We start from the raw sequence: 22,077 nt of genomic DNA on the forward strand, positions 1-22,077 counted from the left end.
CTGTGTATTCTTGCCACCTCTTCTTAATATCTACTGCTTCTGTTAGGTCCATACCATTTCTGTCCTTTATCAAGCCCATCTTTGCATGAAATGTTCCCTTGGTATCTCTAATTTTCTTGAAGAGATCTCTAGTCTTTCCCATTCTGTTGTTTTCCTCTATTTCTTTGCATTGATCGCTGAGGAAGGCTTTCTTCTCTCTCCTTGCTATTCTTTGGAACTCTGCATTCAGATGCTTATATCTTTCCTTTTCTCCTTTGCTTTTCGCTTCTCTTCTTTTCACAGCTATTTGTAAGGCTTCCCCAGACAGCCATTTTTTATAAATAGTAGTGTATATATGTCAGTCCCAATCTCCCAATTCATGAGATTCTTAATTTCAGCAAGTTCCTAGGTGATGTAATTGTCACTGGTCCAGGGACACAGTTTAAATAGCTAAGCCCAAGAGAAACTCTAGCATATCCTCAAGGGACATACACAGAGACACAAAGATGTTTGTTAGAGCTCTGATGGTATAGTGACTGTTTGAAAACTGCTGAGGCAAGTGGATGGCAAATTCATATGGCTGAATGCAGGGGTTAAAAGGAACTGAAGTTACATGTACCACCCCAGATCTGTCTTAAAATCAGTACTGAATGGGAAACAAGCAAGTTGTAGGAAGAATCTATAGAATCTAACATTTAAAATTGTAAGTAATACTGAATATTTTTAGGGCTGTACACCTATACAGATAAAGAATACAGACTTGCATGGTAATAATAATTATCAAGTTCATGATAGTGATTACTTGGGCAAGAGAGAAGTTTAGGTATAGCAAGGGCATGTGCCTCTTCAGTTGTATTTTAATGCTTTAATTACTAAACTAGATGATAGATGAACCCGCAAAATAATACAAGGGTTTGTCATATTGCTTTCTGGTTTTTGTACATCTAAACTATCTCATTACATTAAACAAAACAAATAACTTCATTTGTTGGGATGGAGAACTTGAGGCTCAAGAACTTAAAAATAGAAGATATAAATTATCTCATAAAGAATTTGTATTCTGATTGCATGTTGAAATTAAATTTTGTGTATCAGTTAAAATATAGTATTAAAACAAAAGGAGAACTTAACCTTTTGTGCTGAAGTTCAAACACAGGCTGTACCCCTTCCTCATTAACATGCTGCTTTAAATTTACAAAACTAACCAAAAAACAGGAGTTAACCAAGTCAAAGGCAAACTACCTTCACAAGGTTTGATCTTCAGAAGACTGAATCAGAGTTTAAAACAAAGTGACTAAAAATAACTGGTTTACTTTTGGCCCTGGCACAAAACATTTTTTGTATCAGATAAAATATGGCCATTAAAAGACTCCCTTTATTCAAGGGAAATGAAAACCACCACACCAGAACACTTAACAGCAAATGCAAAATGAGTTTAAAAAGCCTCAGAAGCGTCCCTCTTAGTTCATCTCCTCGTCTTTAAGTGGCAGTGAAGGAAAGCGTGGGGTGGCATGAGAAAAGCAGGAGGATGGTTTTCAGTTTCTCTGCCTTGTGTTAGAGCATGGTTGTACTTCTGTTCCGCCACACATCTCTTAGAAATAATGAGTGGCAGAGAGACAGTAGCAAAGCTAATGGGGTTTAGCATTCGAAAAACCTGGACTTAAACCCTGACTGTGCAAGTACAAAACAGCTCACTAAATTTGAGAAATTGTCTCTAGGCCAGTGCTGTTCAGTTGAACTTGGTGTGATGATCGAAATGTTCTGTTTGTCCACCGTGGTAGCTGCTATCTTTGTGTGACTGCTGAGGACCTGAAATGTGGTCAGTGTGATAAAGGAATTGAGTTTTTGATTGTATTTCAATTAATTTAACTTGAATAGTTACAAGACTAATGGCTACTGTAGAGGACAGAACAAGTCTAGAAAATGGAGTATTCTCCCTCTCATGGAGGATCCCCATTTGATAATAGACATGAAATACCCTAATAAAAGGCTCTACTATTAAACTGTCCTGCCTTGAAAGGACTTCAGAGATGAGTAGACTGTGTGAGTCTGCCTGGGTGGGCCTGTTTCTTTCACAAAATGTTAACACTGGTGCTAACCTCCACACAAGCATTCAACTCTGACTTTTTACTGCCTGATGATGCAACTGATGGTGTCTGCTGTAAAGAAGCTTTGCTTCTTCCTCGTTTTGCTTTTTTTTGGCCTCGTGGTGACGAAACAAAAACAATTACATTTTCAGAAACCTAAAAGGCCCTGAAGCTGGGAAAGATTGAGGGCAGGAGGAGAAGGGGACGACAGAGGATGAGATGAGATGGTTGGATGGCATCACCAACTCGATGGATATGGGTTTGGGTGGACTCCGGGAGTTGGTGATGGACAGGGAGGCCTGGCATGCTGTGGTTCATGGGGTCACAAAGACTCAGACACAACTGAGCGACTGAACTGAACGAATTCTTGATTAAATTTTTATGTTACTCTATTTGACATTTCCTTAAATTTCTGGAAATTTCTCATTTTCTCCAGTTAAGTTAATATCATTGAACAACAACTGCTTTAAACTAGACAATCTATCTGCACAGGTTAAAAACATACAAAGAAGAGTTCCCTGGTGGTCCAGTGGTTACAAATCTACTTGCCAAGGCAGGGGACATGGATTTGATCCCTGGTCCGGGAAGATCCCACATGCCATGGAGCAACAAAGCCCGAGCACCACAACTACTGAGCCTGATCTCGGAGGGAGAGCAGTGAATGGTCCTGAGGAGAGATCTTAGTTCCCTGCCCAGGAATTAAACCCGAGTAGCCTGAAAGAAGACCAAGAGGCTACCCATTAGACCACCAGGGACTCGGGGCTAGAAGCAAACTGACCCTGGTTTTTGCCCCTATTAGAAAGCAAGAATGTTTCAAGGAGGCAAAAACTGTAAAAACAGGTACAAAGTTTATTATTAGAGGCACAGCACAATGTATGGGAGAGCACACAGGAAACCAGTTTGTTTATCCAACTCAGAAGCAGGGCAGAGATACACACCCAAGAGAAAGGATATGGGCACCCTCTCTAACAGGGAGTGCAGTGCATCAGACACTAGGCGGAAACACACCTGGAGAGAAATGCGGGTGTCCTGAGTGAGGAGGAGCAGCACAGTACTGAGGTGACGTCATGCACTTATGAGGACAGTCCTTCTGGGTCTTTGCTTACTCTTGGCCAATTGTTTCTCTTTTCACACCTGAGTGGTCCATAGATCCTCCCCAAGATGTATGCACAACTTTTTGCAAAGAAGGATCCCACTGTCGAAGCCTATGGCTGCATATCTACACTGATTATGGAGTGGGGTCCCCTTACTTTTCGATTCTCAAGAAGACTTCCTGAGCATGTAGAGACAGGGAAGTCTTCCTTGACCTCAGGAGTAGGCACCTTATCTCTTTGCTTTAGCAGAACTCAGCTTCTACCACTAGCTTTGTCCTTGGAGTATCTGGGTGAGAACAAAGGCTCAGTTTTACCCAGAGACCCACTGTCTCCTGCCTCAAACCCTTGCTCTAGAGTCTGTGCTCCACTAGAGAAGCCACTGCAATGAGAAGCCTGTGCACCACAATGAAGAGCAGCCCCTGCTCATCACAACTAGAGAAAGCCCACACACAGCAATGAAGACACAGGGCGGCCCAAAAATAAAAACAACAAAACAAGTTTAAAGTGAGTACACTGGTCAGAAATACATTTAAAAAAAATATATACAAAGATATCCATTTCAAGAAAGACAAATCAAGCAGCACTGATGTTACTTTATAGTGTTTATTATACTAAAAGTTGCTCCTATGAAACAGTAGTGATTTTTTGGTCCATATCTTATTTTCCATTTGACTTTAAAACATTTTACATTATTTACAAAATAAATTGCAATTTTCATGATACATATTTTTTTCCTGATGCTTAAAATACTACTTTCAAGAAACTAAAAAACAGGGTGACTAGATGTACTGAAAAGTACATGCTGAACATATTTAATTACCACAGTAATTTAAAAGTCCTGATCTTTACTTCTTAAGATTAAAATTCATTAACATGAAGTCATTCAACAATCTCTGGGATTTCTCTGTTATCCACAATGAGACTATGAATAATCCCTTCTTTCCGCTTGCCGCTACTGACAGCCTTTATGTAACAGTCATGATTCCCAATATTGAAGTGAGTTTCAGTCCCATCATCTACAAACTCACCCTAGGCAAACAAAAGTAGGAGGAATTAGTGTTTCAGAAACATTTATCTTTGTCCAGAGCATTAACATCACCAAGAAAGGGAGGCATGATGAAGTACATGTTAGCTCAATGGTAAGCTTTGCAAAATTAAAATTATAAGCTTATTTTTAGGTGTTTTAAGGTCTAAGTTATAAATTCAAAGTCTTTTATTTGTACCACTATAGTCTTTAAGAATCTTGTTTCAGAGGAAAAAAAAAAAGTATATCTCATGGCTATGTGACTATAACATATACTATGCAGATAATACAGTCTTTTCAAAAGTAAAAATGATAGGAAATTTGTGATTCCTTCTATACAAAGAATGGTTTACATGCATTGCTTTATGGCATCCTCACAATAACCTGATTGGAGTATAATTATTATCAACATTTTATACATGAGGAAACAGGCACACAGTCATTAAATAACTTGCTGAAGACCCCACTCAATAAGGGATGGAGTGTTCTTCGCCACTCTAAAAATCAGATTCCTCAGGCTATAGGTGGCTTACAATAAATAACAACATAAATAACATAAAACCTAACACTATTGTAAGAAGAGGGTGCAGGAATACACAGAAGAACTATACAAAAAGATCTTCGTGAGCCAGATCACCACGATGGTGTGATCACTCACCTAGAGCCAGACATCCTGGAACGCAAAGTCAAGTGGGCCTTACGAAGCATCACTACAAACAAAGCTAGTGGAGGTGATGGAATTCCAGTTGAGCTATTTCAATCCTACAGGATGATGCTATGAAAATGATGCACTCAATATGCCAGCAAATTTGGAAAACTCAGCAATGGCAACAGGACTGGAAAAGGTCAGTTTTCATTCCAATCCCAAAGAAAGGCAATGCCAAAGAATGTTCAAACTACCACACAAATTTCTCTCATCTTGCATGCTAGCAAAGTAATGCTCAAGATTTTCCAAGTCAGGCTTCAACAGTATGTGAACCATGAACTTCCAGATGTTCAAGCTGGATTTAGAAAAGCCAGAGGAACCAGAGATCAAATTGCCAACATCCACTGGATCATTGAAAAAGCAAGAGAGTTCCAGAAAAACATCTGCTTTACTGACTACACCAAAGCCTTTGACTGTGTGGATCACAACGAACTGGAAAATTTTGAAAGAGATGGGAATACCAGACAACCTGACCTGGTTCCTGAGAAATCTGTATGCAGGTCAAGAAGCAACAGTTAGAACTGGACATAGAACAACAGACTGGTTCCAAATAGGGAAAGCAGTACGTCAAGGCTGTATATTGTCACCCTGCTTATTTAACACATATGAGGGTAGGTCATGTGAAATGTTGGGCTAGATGAAGCACAAGCTGGAATCAAGATTGCTGGGAGAAATATCAATAACCTCAGATATGCACATGACACCACACTTATGACAGAAAGTGAAGAACTAAAGAGCCTTTGATGAAAGTGAAAGAGGAGTATGAAAAAGTTGGCTTAAAACTCAACATTCAGAAAAGTAAGATCATGGCATCCAGTTCCATTACTTCATGGCAAATAGATGGGGAAACGATGGAAACAGTGACAGACTTTATTTTCTTGGGTTCCAAAATAATCACTGCAGATGGTGACTGCAGCCATGAAATTAAAAGACACTTCCTCCTTGGAAGAAAAGCTATGACCAAGCTAGACAACAAATTAAAAAGTCAAAACATTACTTTGCCAACAAAGGTCCATCTACTCAAAGCTATTGTTTTTCCAGTAGTCATGTATGGATGTGAGAGTTGGACTAGAAAGAAAGCTGAGTGGTGAAGAATTGATGCTTTTGAACTGTGGTGTTGGAGAAGACTCTTGAGAGTCCCTTGGACTGCAAGGAGATCAAACCAGTCAATCCTAAAGGAAATCCATCCTAAATATTCATTGGAAGGACTGATGCTAAAGCTGAAACTCCAATACTTTGGCCACCTGATGCGAAGAACTGAGTCATTGGAAAAGACCCTGATGCTGGGAGAGATTGAAGGCAGGAGGAGAAGGGGATGACAGAGGATGAGATGGTTGGATGGCATCACCGACTCAAGGGACATGAGTTTGAGTAAGCTCCGGGAGTTGGTGATGGACAGGGAAGCCTGGCGTGCTGCAGCCCATCGGGTCACAAAAAGTTGGACACGACTGAGCAACTGAACTGAACCGAGTCTAGACTTGCTGCATATGGTACAACAGCCCTTGGCCACAGGTGGCAATCACGCATGGAATGTGGTGTGTCTGAAATGAGATACACTATTATAGGGGAAAATATACAGTGGATTTGGAAGACTTAGTATGAAACAAAGAATGGTTAAAAAAAATTCATTGGAAAATTTATATATTTATTACATTTTAAATAATATTTTTGATACAGTGACTTAAATTTTTATTAAGAAGAACTTCACCATAAGACTTTCGAAATGTGGTTATTAGAAGTTATATATGATGCTCGTATCTGTGGCTCATAGTATATTTCTGTTGAACAGCACTGATTTAGAGTAAAAAGATAGGGGCCAAGGAGCACAGAAAAGTAAGGAAGAGCATGAGGCTTAGAGGATAAAAATGAATTATGCCAAGAAGCAAAAGAAGCACTATCAGATGTACAACTTGGCTATGAGCTTCCTGGCAGCCAAAGCAGACAGAGCAAGGCCCCGTCCCGTTGCTAACATTATCTAACCAGAGAAAGCACAGGAGGCATCAGAGAGGGAAGCTTTTTGTTTTTCTCTGGGAAGAATCTGGCCAACACGGATGTGTACTGACCACCACAAGGACTGGGGGTGGGGTGCTGATCCTGGAGTCCAGTGTATTCTTTTAGCCCTTTTCACATTGAGCTTTGCAAAAAGCCTTTAGGGCATACTTCTGTCAAAATCAATTTAGAGAGAAGAGCAAGGGTTGAGTGATACAATCCTTGTAAATTGCTTCTTGGCAATCTGACAGATACATAATCTGGTCATGATGCTTTGAGATGAAAAGGAAATGGAGAAAAAAAGCTGCAGTTCACAGGCAGCGAGAGCAGGTGCGCATAGTGCTGGGGAAGGCTGCCTGACACAGAGCTGCCAAAACTACCTTGCCAACTAGGCTGCTGTTACAAGGAGGAGACAACTGGGTGAGAGAGAGGTATTGTCCAAACACTTGTGGCTTCTTGTCAGTTAGGAACAAAGACATTGTGGATGAATATTATTTCAACTTCTTGCTTATTTACAACCACATTCTTGAAACAATGCTACTTTTGCACAGGAGAATTCCTGGAGGGTTGGAGGGAATGTGACCCCAAACTGCTGACTCTTCATCTAGAAATTTCCATGGTAGGACAGAAAGAACAGAAAGGACCACCAGGTATGGCATCGGGCACCCAATCCATGTTAATGGTAACTGAATCTGGTCCAAAACAGGCCCTAAAATATTGAAGAGCTCACTAAGCCTCTCTGCATAAAAGTCTCAATGGGTAGATGGAACCGGAGGGTGGCTCAAACGCTGACATTCAATTTTGAGTGAACCCTGGTTGCATTTCCCTTTAAGAATTAATATCAGGATTAAGAAACAGAAACACATTAATCTTTGTAACTTTTGATTTCTGGCTTGTGCACTTCCTTAGAAGCAGTTGCAAGGCCCAGCAGATTCTAGCTTGTCTACTGAATAAATTCATTCCAGGCCTTCCCTCCAAGGACTTCTCCTCACCCTCCCAGACCTACAACAGATAAAGAAGGTAATAGCAGCAACCACAATGGGTAGCTAGCTACAGTATGCCGGCAAAGAGAGCTTCTCATGCTTTTCATCATCTCTAGCTCTGGTGTCACAACTGAAGTCAGCACGAAAGGGGACACCCAGGATGGTATGCCCTACTTGCCAGCTGATCCCATAACACGTGGATATTTCCCCCCAGTGATTCCAGTTCCTAGGCCCACACTGCCTGGTGTCCAGGACTGTCTCCTCTGCCTCACTTCCTCCATGTGCTGTGCACACCATGATTATATCCTACCTACTTGAAATTCACATCTATACTTATCCCACCACAGCCATAACAGTGCAAGGCAGCAAAAGTCCAACACACTAGGGTTTTCTCGGCTACAACGAGCGGGGCAGCCTCTCAGCACTGCTACTCTACAAATTCCACTTGTCTTCTGGGGTTTGTGACAGTGCCCTTTCCTGTTTGCCTTTGTCTCATCTGACATGTGTGTTTCGTTTCTTTTTCACAACCTTTGCTTTTAGAAAGTACCATCTGTTTTGAGTGTATGGTGTAAAGCTTTCCTATTCAGAGTGTGACCATGGGCCAGCAACTTGGGCATCACCTGAGGACATGTTAGAATATGATTTTAGCAAGATCTGAGATGATTCTGTGCATGCAAATTTGAGAAACCGTAGTATAAAGCACCACTTTAACCAGGATAAACACAAGAGGATGCAACCTTTGGGAAGGAAGTTTTAAAATGTGGGCTAGATCTTTTTAGGATAGAGGATCGTCCAGGAAAGGACAAGCAGGGTCCAAGGCTGGTGCCAATCACCAGATGAGTTGTTTCCAAACTCTCACTACCCCAGGCACTGCGCAGGAAAGGGCTTCAGATTCTGGAGTCAGGATTACTTCATCTCTTTTGTTTTTAACCAAAAGGACCTTCATTAATTATAAATATCTGCATCGTTAGGAAACACAGCAACGTTTCACTGGTCACTCATGCACATGGTGACAGTGATCAAATGATCAACTTACCGCTGTCTCCATTTTTTTACCATTGCACCACACATCCAGAGTGTCTTTCTCTGTAAAAGTAACCGATTACAAAAAATTATAACCTGGGATTTAAAGATAAAGTTAACTCTTTATTATTTTAAGAAAATTTTGATACACTGGATTTTGAAAACTCCACTAACTTTTCATGGCTTTGAAATTCTTCCAAATTTGAAGAAATTGTGTTTTTTTGTTCAGAGACAAAATCAAAATGAAACCACTCTTTTAAGACAAAATTATGATATATACTGATGAAGATTTGTTACAGAAAATCTATAAAGGAGGATGCAGACAAATGAATGTAACGAGACGTTTCCATATGAGAATGTCCTTTTTCTTAAACATCACCTGAAGTGTCTTAATTAAATTTCTAAGGTCTGGTATTGAATCAAAGAAGGGTTTACACACTCCTTGGAAGAAAAGTTATGACCAACCTAGATAGCATATTCAAAAGCAGAGACATTACTTTGCCAACAAAGGTCCGTCTAGTCAAGGCTATGGTTTTTCCAGTGGTCATATATGGATGCGAGAGTTGGACTGTGAAGAAAGCTGAGCGCCGAAGAATTGATACTTTTGAACTGTGGTGTTGGAGAAGATTCTTGAGAGTCCCTTGGACTGTAAGGAGATCCAACCAGTCCATCCTAAAGGAGAGCAGCCCTGGGTGTTCATTGGAGGAATGATGCTAAAGCTGAAACTCCAATACTTTGGCCACCTCATGCGAAGAGTTGACTCATTGGAAAAGACTCTGATGCTGGGAGGGATTGGGGGCAGGAGGAGAAGTGGACGACAGAGGATGAGATGGCTGGATGGCATCACCGACTCGATGGACGTGAGTTTGAGTGAACTCCGGGAGTTGGTGATGGACAGGGAGGCCTGGTGTGCTGCGATTCATGGGGTCGCAAAGAGTGGGACACGACTGAGTGACTGAACTGAACTGAACTGACTGAGGATTACAGTATGTTTCCATTTAGGGTATCAATATATTTTAGCAAATTAAAGAGTGCCATGGACTTTTTCAAAACTTACATATTTCAAGTAATATAATATTTGACCTTATCCCTTTAATTTTTCATTTTTATTTTTTGGATTGTAGCCAATATTGCTTTCCTTTTTCAGGGTCTTTACCCTTATAGATTATTACAAAATACTGAATAGAGTTCCTTGATCTATACAATAGGTCCTTGTTGGTGATGTATTTTATATATGCAGTGTGCGTCTGTTAATCCCAAACTCCTAATTTGTCCTTCCCCAAATTTTCTTTAACATCAAGAGACTAGATGATTCTCCCTGCCTCTCATACTAACCCACCTGGACGATGGCACAAAGAAACCACAGAAAAGGCTGCATAGCATTCATATAGACAGATAGCAATTTAGCCTTAAATTTCACACTGCTGCTGCTGCTGCTGCCTCTAAGTCACTTTAGTCGTGTCCGACTCTGTGCAATCCCATACATGGCAGCCCACCAGGCTCTGCCATCCTGGGGATTCTCCAGGCAAGAATACTGGAGTGGGTTGCCATTTCCTTCTCCAATGCATGAAAGTGAAAAGTGAAAGTGTAGTCGCGCAGTCGTGTCCAACTCTTAGTGACCCCATGGACTGCAGCCTACCAGGCTCCTCCATCCATAGGATTTTCTAGGCAAGAGTACTGGAGTAGGGTGCCATTGCCTTCTCTGTAAATTTCATACTGAAGAGTACAATAATCTCTATTCATTTTGTTATGATTTCACTTTGGGGAAAAGTTATAGAATCATAATAAAAAATATAGTATTTGATGGACTGTGCTGAATACAGTGCTGACACAATAGAGCAAAATGTTGCCATGATACACTTGGGCATTAGCTAAGTGGCCACAGTTCACTCCAGGGAAAGTGAAAGTCACTCAGTCCTGTCTGACTCTTTGTGACCCCATGGACTATACCATGGAATTCTTAGGCCAGAATACTGGAGTGGGTAGCCTTTCCCTTCTCCAGAGGATCTTCCCAACCCAGGGATTGAACCCAGTTCTCCTGCATTGCTGGCAGATTCTTTACCAGCTGAGCCATAAGGGAAGCCCAAGAATGCTGGAGTGGGTAGCCTACCCCTTCTCCAGTGGATCTTCCTGACCAGGGAATCAAACTGGGGTCTCCTGCATCGCAGGTGGATTCTTTACCAACTGAGTTATATGCATGCCATGTGCACAGACAGATATATGTGCATTTTGGGGAGGATCCCCAGAACCACTTGTGAATGTCAGGGTCCCCCGGAGTGTCAGGAGAGAAGACTATAGTCATCAAGCAGCCAGAAGACAAGCTTTGGTTGTTATAACAAAGACTAGAGAGAAGCAGGACCTGTGTGTTTACAAGGAGTCTGGGGGTCAAAGGCTGCCTGGGGTTCAAGGATGAGGTGCCATCTGACAAGCCATCTACTCCAGGAACAGAGTCTTTTCTCCCTGCACGTTGAGACAGAAGCCTCACTTGGAGAGTGGAGAAAGGACTTTGAGCTGGGCTAGAGGCACGGAGAGAAAGGCAGAGGGTCCAGGAGATATGGGAGTGGCCACCCAATGGCAGCCTGGCATAGTATATAACAGCTGTATGTTCTGACAATGTAGACGCAGTACAGTTGGAAAATGATATGCAAAAAGTTGTTTTAAATTGTGCAAGCGTACTTGCTAAGTCGCTTCAGTGGTGTCTGACTCTTAGTGACCGAACTGTAGCCTGCCAGGCTCTTCTGTCCATGTGATTCTCCAGGCAATACTGGAGTGGGATGTCATGCCCTCCTCCAGGAGATCTTACCAACCCAGGGATCCAACCTGTGTCTCCAGTGGCTCTGCATTGCAGGCAGATTTTTTACCACTGAGCCACCAAGGAAGACAAATTTTGGGCAGTCACTGTATTAATGGTGGTAGAGTATTTCTGTTGTTAACTGAGATTAGTATGTACATAATTATGGCACAAAGGAAATAAGTAATTATATTCTATTTGCATCATCCTCTGTGTCCCTGAGAAGAAGGATTCTCAGTGTGGAAGAAGGAACATAAAGATATTAGAGGAGATTAAATTAAAAAAACTGGTATCCTGGAATTTGAATTATAAGCATCAGTATGAACTCATAAGCTATTTTATTTTTTGATAAAGTCTCTCTCTCTTCCCCGTTCCTCCCGATATCTATCTACCTATGAATGTACACAGTTCCCTTGACTCAGGAGCCGATCTAAGGAGCACTACAATGGCCAAAAATGGGACAATTTGAGCATCAGTAAGGATAATAATTGCAGTGTACTGAAACACTGCAATTTGTTTAAATCCACAAGTTATTTGGGAAGCCCAATGATTAAAAAAAAAAAAACCTAAATGATCACCTTTAGGAAAGAAAAAGGAATCAATTTAATATCTTGAAAACTGGTAGTTAAGGGAAAACAAGCTGTGATCCTACATTTGTCATACAAAATGTGCCTCTGTGTAACTAAATAGTAGACAACAGGAAGTTTCTCACTGTATGAGCACTCCAGCTAACGAACAAGAAATGATGGAATCAGAATATATCCATCTGCCAATGAATTAATGAATGAATGAATCCATCTGCCAATGAATTAATGAATTAATGAATCCATCTGCCAATGAATTAATGGATATAGACACTTAGGTATTAGTGGTGCCAACATCAAAAAATTAGACAAAGCAAAACCATGTGCCTCTTGATAGAATAAATATAATGTCTTACCTGAAAAATAAAAAAACCTTAAATTTGATCAATTCTTCAAATACCAACTTGCAGGAAATACTAATAGAAGAATATCACAGGAATGGAATCCACAAAATTCAGAACATACCCTCTCCTCTTCAAGAAAAATCTGACCCAATTTCTTTAATAAATAAACCATACAAGAGGGTTTTCTTTTTTTGGTTTGTTTTTTTCAACCATGTGCATTTATTACTTGATAAGTATTTTTCATTCTTAAAAAATTTTTCTAGCATTCAATTAAACTATACTCTCTTAAAAGACATGGATAGTCTCTTCATTTACGTGTCTTCAAGGCCTGGTACATAAGCTGCCATTTATGAGGTTCTCAGTATTATCTAAATCAATCAATAAATCAATGAGGTGATCTACATAATGTTGGATTCCCTGGTAACTCTTAGTGATTGGAGGCTACTTCATACGGTAAAGAATCCACCTGCAATGCTGGAGACCTGCGTTCAATCCCTGGATTGGGGAGATCCCCTGGAGAAGGGAATGGCAACCCATTCCAGGATTCTTGCCTGGAGAATTCCATGGACAGAGAAGCCTGGTAGGTTTGCAAATAGTTGGACACCACTGAGTGACTAACACTTTCACTTTCAGTGATATGAGAAGCAGAAAATACTAGGAGTAACCAGTAATAAACAAAGGTAGCAAATGCTTGTCTTTCAAGTTTTGTAGGCTGAGTGAAATCAAGAACACAAATGGCAATCTGTAACAATAGAACTTAGCTTAAGGATCAATGGCTTACTTTTTATTTTTTAATCTACTTTACCTGGACGTTGATTATTTTGATCTGCTGTAGTCCTAAACCTAGAGAAAAATTCCCTTCTTTCTGATAAACCTTAAATTTCCAACTGCCTTCAGACATTCTTTTGAAGAGAAATATCAAATAATGACAAATTAAATGTCTACATCAATATTTCTCTTTTTAAACCCAAGTTTATAATTTTCAAATCTACCACTATAAAATCTGGCTCTCACATTTTCCGTATAAATCGGTCAATTCAACAAATACTTCATTCCCAGAGGACACGTGAGAAACACACCTGCACGTACCACTCTCCTATTCAAAGCTCCCATGAAAGGTCTGGAGAGTTAGAGGAACTGAAGTAAACAGCTATCATAAAAAGCCAACGAATTCTGCAGAAATGGCTTTCACTTACCTAACACAACTCTAAAGTCCTCACTATCCAAATGTAATACCCAAGTATTGGTGGTTTTTGATCTGTTCTCCATATACTTCTTGAGACTTTTCCCATTAATTTCCAGAGTATATTCATAAGCAAAACCACTGACAGCATCGATATTTATGGTTGCTTTTGTCTTTGCAGCTCCAACGCAGAAGGTTTCTTTGCCCACCAATTTGAACATCCATTCTTTTCTTATCACTTCCTAAGTAATAAAATACGGAAGTTAAAAACATACAAATGGGAGAAAATTTAATGTTTAACTTTGGAAATAATATAATTAAAGGGAATAAATGGCAATGCTATTTAGATGTGATTTTATTACTTCATGATACAAAGATTTTAGAAAATAAAGGCATTTTAAAGTTAAATATTAGATGTTATAGTCTATGAATTCCACAACTATTACTAGTCTGCTTTTTATGGCAAAATGATACAAGCCAATATACATATAACCACTGTAAGGGAAAAGCATTGAATTCACAGTGGATGAATATACATTAGCAAAATCGAGCTTCTCTGTACACTAGATTTCACAAAGTACCATTTTTTCCTACCTTCCCATCTACATACACCACTCGTTTGCCTGATGTGGTCCCATGTTCAAATTCAATTTTATGGACTCCATCACTTAAAGCAACTTCCCAAACAGCTACAAGATCTGTCATTTTTTCCAGGCTGTAAGGAGGGCTAAGGGAATAAAATTAAGCAATTATAATAGGCAAAAACAGTAACAGAATAACCAGTTAATCCTTCCAAGATGAAAATATCAGATCTTAAAAAGCCCTAAAATTACAAAATATTAAAGTGATACAAGCTAAGAAAGCCTACTTACAATCCATGTAACTATTTTCACCCTGTTATGCATTCTTCTTTTAAGATGAAATTACTATCTATGGGTATACAGTCAGATAATTCCAAAGTCACCTTAATAGTAATAGGATTAAGAATCAATCAGTTTATCCAGGACAGTATTCTAAGCTTGGCCACAGAAAGGTCAGTAAAAAGTTTCTACTCCTCCCTCCTGTCATTTAAAAAGCACAGTATTTAATTTTGGTTTTATCATTTCAGATCCTATCACTCTAAAGCAAGAATTCTTAGAACCTTTTATATTTGAACCAATAACTAGGGATTCATTTTAACAAAAAAGGTTCTAATTAAAAATACTAAGACTGAGGAAAAAAAGTCATAGAAGAAATGTTCCATAATAGATACAAAAATATTATGGAACACAGTAATCTTGTCATTATTTCAGGAAATCTTATTAAAAATATAAAGAATTCTGTCTTGTGATGTTTCTGGCACAACTTAAACATGTATTTTATATTAATGTCTTAATATAAAAATATATTATATATAATGCATATATAACATATAAGTAATATTTTTATACTGATACAGATTTTTAGCTTTGAGAGAAGTAACATTACAGCAGTAATGTTCATAGCTAACAGTTATTCAGTACTTACTGTGTGCCAATCACTGTTCTAAGAGCTTTACACACATTAACTCAAAGAATCCTCACCATGAGGGGGGTACTGTTATTCTCTATTTACAGATGAGGAAACTGAGACTCAGAGAGGCTAAAGGCTTGTCTAAGATCACAATGACAGTAAGTGGCAGATAGGGTATAATTTTAGGAGTCTGGTCCCAGAGTCTATTCTCTTAACCACATCCTCCTCTTCATTCACTCTGATCTTCTTTGTAGGCTCTGAACCAGAAACAGTAAATAGGTTTTATATCATTTTGGAAGTGACTGCCAAGAATTTTGTGCTGAGAGGGATGTGCAGACCTCACATCCAGGTTTTATGGGAAAGGATGCCTCGTTAGTGGTGACCACCTCCACGCCAGGTGTTCACCACCCTTGCTGGAAATCACAGAGAAGCAACTATGCATTCTGCAGTATTACAAAATGTATTCTCCAAAAAAGTAGCCTGGATACTCTCCTGAATGATTAAAGCCCATCCTTAAAGCTTCATAATCCAGTTTTATCACAATGCAAGACATTTACCTTTCGTCATCTTCAAAGATAGGACTGTCATCTCCAGATGCCATGGTTGGCAAAACAGTCTTTAATCCAATTAGGAGCCAGGAAAGAAAAAAGCAGAAGTGCAGCAAAGAAAGATTGAGAGCAACAAAGATGACACGTGCAGAGAGTTTTTCTAACTTTGCAATCCATTTCTTAAAATGCATGCAGTTTCTGATGAAACAGCTTTTACATACAATAGAATTGCAATCTCTAATTGTCAGGGAAATAAATTAAATCATGCAAATCAGCCAGTCATATTTTTCCCTGTTATGGATTTATAATTTCCTAAAACTAAGAGAATAAACTCTAGTTTATTTCAAGTATCATACCACATCAGAGGTGCAAGAGACGTAGAGGTCCTCTGGGTCCCTTGCTTCTCAGATTGAGAAGTCCCAAGGATAAGAGGCAGTAGGTCAGGGAATACAGAAAACCCCAGGATAAACAGAATACGCCCTCTGGAGGCACCATGTTACATGGTAGTAACAAATTTAAAATTCAATCTTCATATTAAAATTTAGAAAGTTGTATTATGGTACAATACATAATTAAAAAAATTTTTTAAAGATAACTTCAAAGAAATGTTAAGCTTGCAGGAAGGAGCAAAGGATGTACTAGTTTGCTTTCTAAGAGCAAACTTAATTTGCCCACTTACTCAAACCCACTTAATTTACTAGTGCCAATAATGAATTTATAAAAGTTATACGGTTGCTCAGGTCACCAGAAGAGTCCAAGCCAAATCCAGAGTCCAGAACACCTGTGTAATTATCTGGGCTATAATGCTAAAAATCAGAAGCACATGTAATACTCACATGCATAGGAAACCATCCACATTTGAAGATTTAGGATTAACAATTGTACCCCTGTCAAACCTACCGAATAATAAATTCAACTGTTTTTTTGCTTCCAAGACCTACTCTAGTCTAGTCTTTTCCATATAGATGTCCAAGGGTGCTTTTTCCTTGTAAAAACGGGAGATTGCCAATCTTTTTTTGTCTGGAAATAACCAAACGTGACAAATAGCTTTTTAAAAGATATTAAAGAAGAGCTTAGCACCCATAAAAGCAACCCAACAGGCAAAAAAAAGCTAAACATTTTAGAATAAAAACTAAAGATTCAAAATACATTGTACCTAAAATAAATCCCTTTTTAAAAATTAGCACCTTATATATTTGTGGATTTTTCTAGTCTTAAATATACCTCTTAGGATACCTCCTATGAAAGTGGAGGGTATCCTGCAACTATCAAAGCAAAAAGAACACAGAGCAATAGAGTAAGCTAAATAGCATAATATAACCTAGGGTACGTGTATTTTGTAAATTAGAGTAGAGTTTGGGACGTCACTCAGATTTTGCTCTACAACTTTTAGAGACTCTAGAATGTTCAGTAATTCAACAAACTTGAAAGAACTGCCCAGTTTTTCACTTTAAGGAATTTCAAGTATTACCACACTAAGATAAGGCTTATTACTACTACTAAGTCACTTCAGTTGTGTCCGACTCTGTGCGATCCCATAGACAGCAGCCCACCAGGCTCCCCCATCCCTGGGATTCTCCAGGCAAGAACACTGGAGTGGGTTGCCATTTCCTTCTCCAATGCATGAAAGTGAAAAGTGAAAGTGAAGACGCTCAGACGTGTCTGACTCTTAGCGACCCCATGAACTACAGCCTACCAGGCTCCTCCATCCATGGGATTTTCCAGGCAAGAGTACTGGAGTGGGGTGCCATTGCCTTCTCCAGATAAGGCTTAGTACCCTCTTAATTATATTTCATATACAGCATAAAAGACAACACAAATTAGAAGAGAGGTTAGAAATCAAAGTCACATAAAATATACTTCTCTCTACTATCAACATTCATTCATACATTCAACATTTATTTAGGGAGTATCAGTTGAAGGTGTTGAAAATGTTTTGGAAATAGTGGTGATGGCTGTACATCATAAATGAACTTTATGTTCATTTACATCACTGAACTGGACATTTTTAAATGGCTATTTTTATGTCGTATATTGATCACAACTTTTAAAAATTAATACTGTAATACACAAAAAACCCATTGAATTGTATCCTTTAGATGGGTGAATTGTAAGGTATATGAATTATATCTCAACAAAACTAAAAAAAAAACAACCCGAGTGTCTTGCCAGTAGTGTTTTTTGGAATACGATTTTGCTTATGACCAAGAGATGATCACAGCTGTCCATGTCCCGGGTTTCTACCTTACTCATTTGAATAATAAATTTACCTGTCACACAAATCTCTAAGCTACTGTCATATTCTAAATTCATCCGCCACGCTAGCAGTCGTCAGTCACTCATACACCAGGCACTAAGCTCAGAGTGAGAGACTGGAGAGACAAAAGATGATTACAGCACAGCCATGGCACTGTGGGTAAGGGAAGCAGTAAAGAACAGAACAGGGCTACCCAGGTGGCTCAGAGGCAAAGAATCTATCTGTCTGCCAAGGCAGGAGGTGGGGGTGTGGGGGTGAGTGGGGGGATGTGGGTTGGGGTGTTGGGGTGGTGCTGTTCATAAATCCCCGGGTCAGGAAGATCACCTGGAGAAGGAAATGGCAACCCACTCCAGTATTCTTGCCTGGAAAATCCTTGGACACAGAAGCCTGGCGCGCTAAGTCTCAAAACTGTGTCAGACACGACTTAGGGGCTAAACAACAAAGAACCAGAAAAAGTCTCCAGAGAAAGGATCCTAGCCCTGCCAAATAGGTGGGAAGACCAAGGAAGCCTATGCTTTAAAACTTGAGAGAAAGGAATTCATCCATTGTCATTTAAAACTTATACATACATTTAATTATCAGGACCATGAGACCAAACTGGAAAATGATCATTACAAAGAAAAATTCCCTCTATTTCAGCACACACGTTTTAAAATGTAAGTAAAACGGATGGAAAAACAAATTCCATTTATTTTCACTGATAAGGACAATGTCACTTACTTGAACGTTTACAGGTCTTCACGGCAAGTTTCTTGAGGCTCTAGTGACACATCCCTCAGCATAATCATTTAAAATCCCTGTCCTACCAACTCAACATCCATGTTTCAGAGTAGGACTTTACAACGTTTCCACTATTTATCTAATCCCAGCTTGAATTTTGCTTTAACTTAGGTTTAATCGTACTGGGGACTGTAATGGTTTATCCAAGCTAAACCTAAGTCGGTTTTAAAAATTACTAAGGTATTCAGGTTCTTTTCAGCAAAGCTCTAGGTAAGGCCAGCTATTGAACAAACTTAACAAAGAGGTGTTGACGGTGTCCGCAGGATCAGCACTGGGACCTCCAACAAGGTCTGTCAGTTAGCTCTCTGAGCCAGGTGTTCCCAAATGTGAGGCACAAAAACCGCGAATAACTTTTCCAAGGAGCATTTTGCAATGAGTACCACAAGCCTCTCTACACAATCAAGAAACCAGACGGAACAGCGCTCAACGAATCGTTTTTTGTAATAGCTAAGAACTGAAAACCACCTGTTTGTTCACCATCGTGAAGATAATCCGTGGAGTGAATCACAGTCCTGTCACTCAGCAAGCATGGAGCTCTGGTCAGGCGCGGAAAACCTGGCACCAAAGCACCGGTTCGCAGCCAGTAAAAAGGATGGAGACAAACATCAGCCGCGCGCAGACGCGTGGGATGTATTGGTAAGACAAAGAAGCCAGGCTGCAGCCCTTTGTGATCCGGGTTCTGCAAAAATACAGCCGGCTCATTTTTGCAGGGAAAAGGGGACTGGAAGGAAAGACACTTTAATGTGAATCCGGTGCTCCCCGGGAGCGAAGGTTCGGCTCCTGCGCTTCCTTCCCTGTGACGTCTGCTCCACTCTTCCGACTGCGACAAATAATGAATTTATAGTCGGGCAGAGGCCGGAGCCGCGGGTTCCAGGGCCTGGCCGGGCAGTAGCAAACCGCCGCCAGGCCGGGTCTCTGGGAGACGCCCGGAGTCCCCTACCCGCCTCCCGCGCGGGCCTAGGCCTCACCGCGGGGTCGCACCGCCGCCAGGGCACCGCCCACGGCCCAGCACGCCCGCCGCCGCCGTCGCCGCAGCCCGGAGATGGCGGCTGCTCGCACCGCGGCGGGGGCGCCCGGCGCTGCGCGCAGGGGCTTCCGGGCCGGCCGGGCCGCCCCACCTGGGACGTGAGGCTCACCTGGGCGCCGTGGGCCTCTGGGGGGTCTGGGCCCAGAGACCGGTGGGTTCCGCCGACTGGACCTCCTAGGCCCTTCGCCGAGAACCAGACGCAGCCTCCGCGGAAGCGAGAGCTCCGAGCGCGCCGACTCTTTGTCGCGCTTCAGGTCCCCGAGGTGCCCAGCGCCGACCGCCGCCCGCCCCTCCCCCGCGCGGCGACCCAACCCACGCCCGCGGTCCGCGCGGCCGGCTTTGCACTCTTACTCCCCGAGACGCCTCCGTAAGAACCAGCTGACAGCGGGCGCTGTCTGGACACTGGAGCGAACCCGGTGGGCAAAACCAGACCTTGCCTGCTCTGAAGCCACGGGGCAGGTAAAAACGATCATAGCATTGTGTCCTTGAAACTCTGTAAAGCTTCTGATTACTCCTAGAAAGATCAAAACTCGTTAGGATGGGCATGAGGCCCCATGTATGATGTTGCCCCGGTCTCCCCTGGCTTCCTTGAGATAGATCCTCAAATGATGTGAAGTCCTTCACCCCAGGGCCTCTGCAGATGCTCTTCCCTTTGCCTGGACGCTCCTCCCTGCCTCTTCCCTTAGTTAACTTCCATTGAGATTGAGATTGTTCGTCACATAGCATTTCCTAAGAAAAACTATCCTAAGACTTGCAACACCTGGAATTCTCCTCAGTTCTGTTCAAGTTGTACAAGTATTCGTGTAATCTTTGTTGAATGTACAGCATAATAGAGTTTCCGCGGTGGTTCAGCGGTAAAGAATCCGCCAGCAATGAGGTTGGTAACCTGGGTTGGGAAGATCCCCTGGAGGAAGCACCACAACCCACTCCAGTGTTCTTTCCTGGAGAATCCCATGGACAGAGGAGCCTGGCGGGCTACAGCTCATGGGGTCGCAGTCGCACAGGGCTGAAGCGACAGAGCATGGCTCCCTCGCAGCTTAATAGTAGGCTGAGGTTTGTGAAGTCAAGGACCATGGCCGCTTGGTTCTCACTGTAGCAGCTCCCACGTCTGCACAGTGCAGGCTCCTACTGTGCTCTGATAAGTGTTGTTGAATGAATGAAGAGTAGACCTGAGTAATGTTTCAGGTGGCCTTGATTTTCATTAAGAAGAGACAGCAATAACTGCAGAGGAGGGGATGGTTGAGTGGGCCATCTGAAAAGAGCAGTGAGTGGTTCCTGTGGAAAATGGGTTCAGCAGCAAAACCAACATGTGAAAGGGTTCTCTGGGGGCTCTGAAGATTTGAGGGCAAAGGGACATACAGGTCCCAGTGTATAGTTTCTTCCCTCAGCTTGGTGTTAATGTAAAGGATTGTTTCACCTCTGGGATTGGTAGTGAGGATGCTGAGCAAGTATGTGAGAGAACAGCAGTTGAGAAATAATAATAATAAAGAAGAATCTATTGATTAGATTAACTAGTCTTCGAAGTAATGGACTGAATTCCTAGGGAAATTATGTTACAGGGATTCTGCTTAGAGAGCACTGATTTCCTGTTTGCTACCCTGTATTGAATGCTCCCTGGAGACAAAGACTTTTCATACTTGCATTTTCTTCTGCACCGGTGTCTTGAATAGAGACTTTTCAATAAATGATGATTGAAAGAATGAACCAGGGAGATAGGGGAGAAGGCAAAAGGCCCCAGAGTGGAAATTTCCAGAAATAGATGAAGATGCGTCCCTAATTCCTTTTTCTTGTCCTTAGATCTTCTGAGAAACACTTGTGAATTGTTGGGTTAGGGCCAGGAAACCCTGGTTGGGCAGCAGCTCAAAAATATTGTTTAATGAAGAATCTTTTCTTGTAAAACTTTGGGAATCAGAATATCTTTTACAAGACCAATAAGGTATAATTTATTGAATGCTTGCTTTGTGCCTTGTATATTATTGCCTGTAGTTCTCACAACAGTCCAGTAGTTATTCCCATTTTACAGAGACTCAAAGCCCTACAGCGGAGAAGGCAATGGCACCCCACTCCAGTACTCTTGTCTGGAAAATCCTATGGATGGAGGAGCCTGGTAGGCTGCAGTCCATGGGGTTGCTAAGTGTCGGACACGACTGAGCGACTTCATTTTCACTTTTCACTTTCGTGCATTGG

General features: G+C 41.2%; 1 protein-coding gene across 4 annotated transcripts; it reads right to left on the reverse strand.

Annotated features, from left to right (window-relative positions):
* Nucleotides 1–2,943: 2,943 nt before the first annotated feature.
* Nucleotides 2,944–20,139, reverse strand: FAIM (Fas apoptotic inhibitory molecule). 4 transcript variants are annotated; one of them, XM_070375619.1, is made up of 6 exons: nt 20,000–20,121; nt 15,836–15,894; nt 14,382–14,514; nt 13,801–14,029; nt 8,899–8,948; nt 2,944–4,189 (listed from the first exon to the last, which is right to left on the reverse strand). In XM_070375619.1, the coding sequence occupies exons 2-6, from the start codon at nt 15,877–15,879 to the stop codon at nt 4,040–4,042; spliced, it is 606 nt and encodes a 201-aa protein (XP_070231720.1). In that variant the 5' UTR covers nt 15,880–15,894; nt 20,000–20,121; the 3' UTR covers nt 2,944–4,039. The 4 variants fall into 4 exon arrangements, with proteins under 4 accessions (XP_070231720.1, XP_070231733.1, XP_070231739.1 ...); XM_070375632.1 differs by lacking the exons at nt 15,836–15,894; nt 20,000–20,121 and adding an exon at nt 19,329–19,955; XM_070375638.1 differs by lacking the exons at nt 15,836–15,894; nt 20,000–20,121 and adding an exon at nt 18,804–19,257.
* Between the last annotated feature and the right edge of the window lie 1,938 nt (nt 20,140–22,077).

The sequence above is a fragment of the Bos mutus genome, chromosome 1 (genome assembly GCF_027580195.1).
Source record: "Bos mutus isolate GX-2022 chromosome 1, NWIPB_WYAK_1.1, whole genome shotgun sequence".
Classification (NCBI taxonomy): Eukaryota; Metazoa; Chordata; class Mammalia; order Artiodactyla; family Bovidae; genus Bos; species Bos mutus.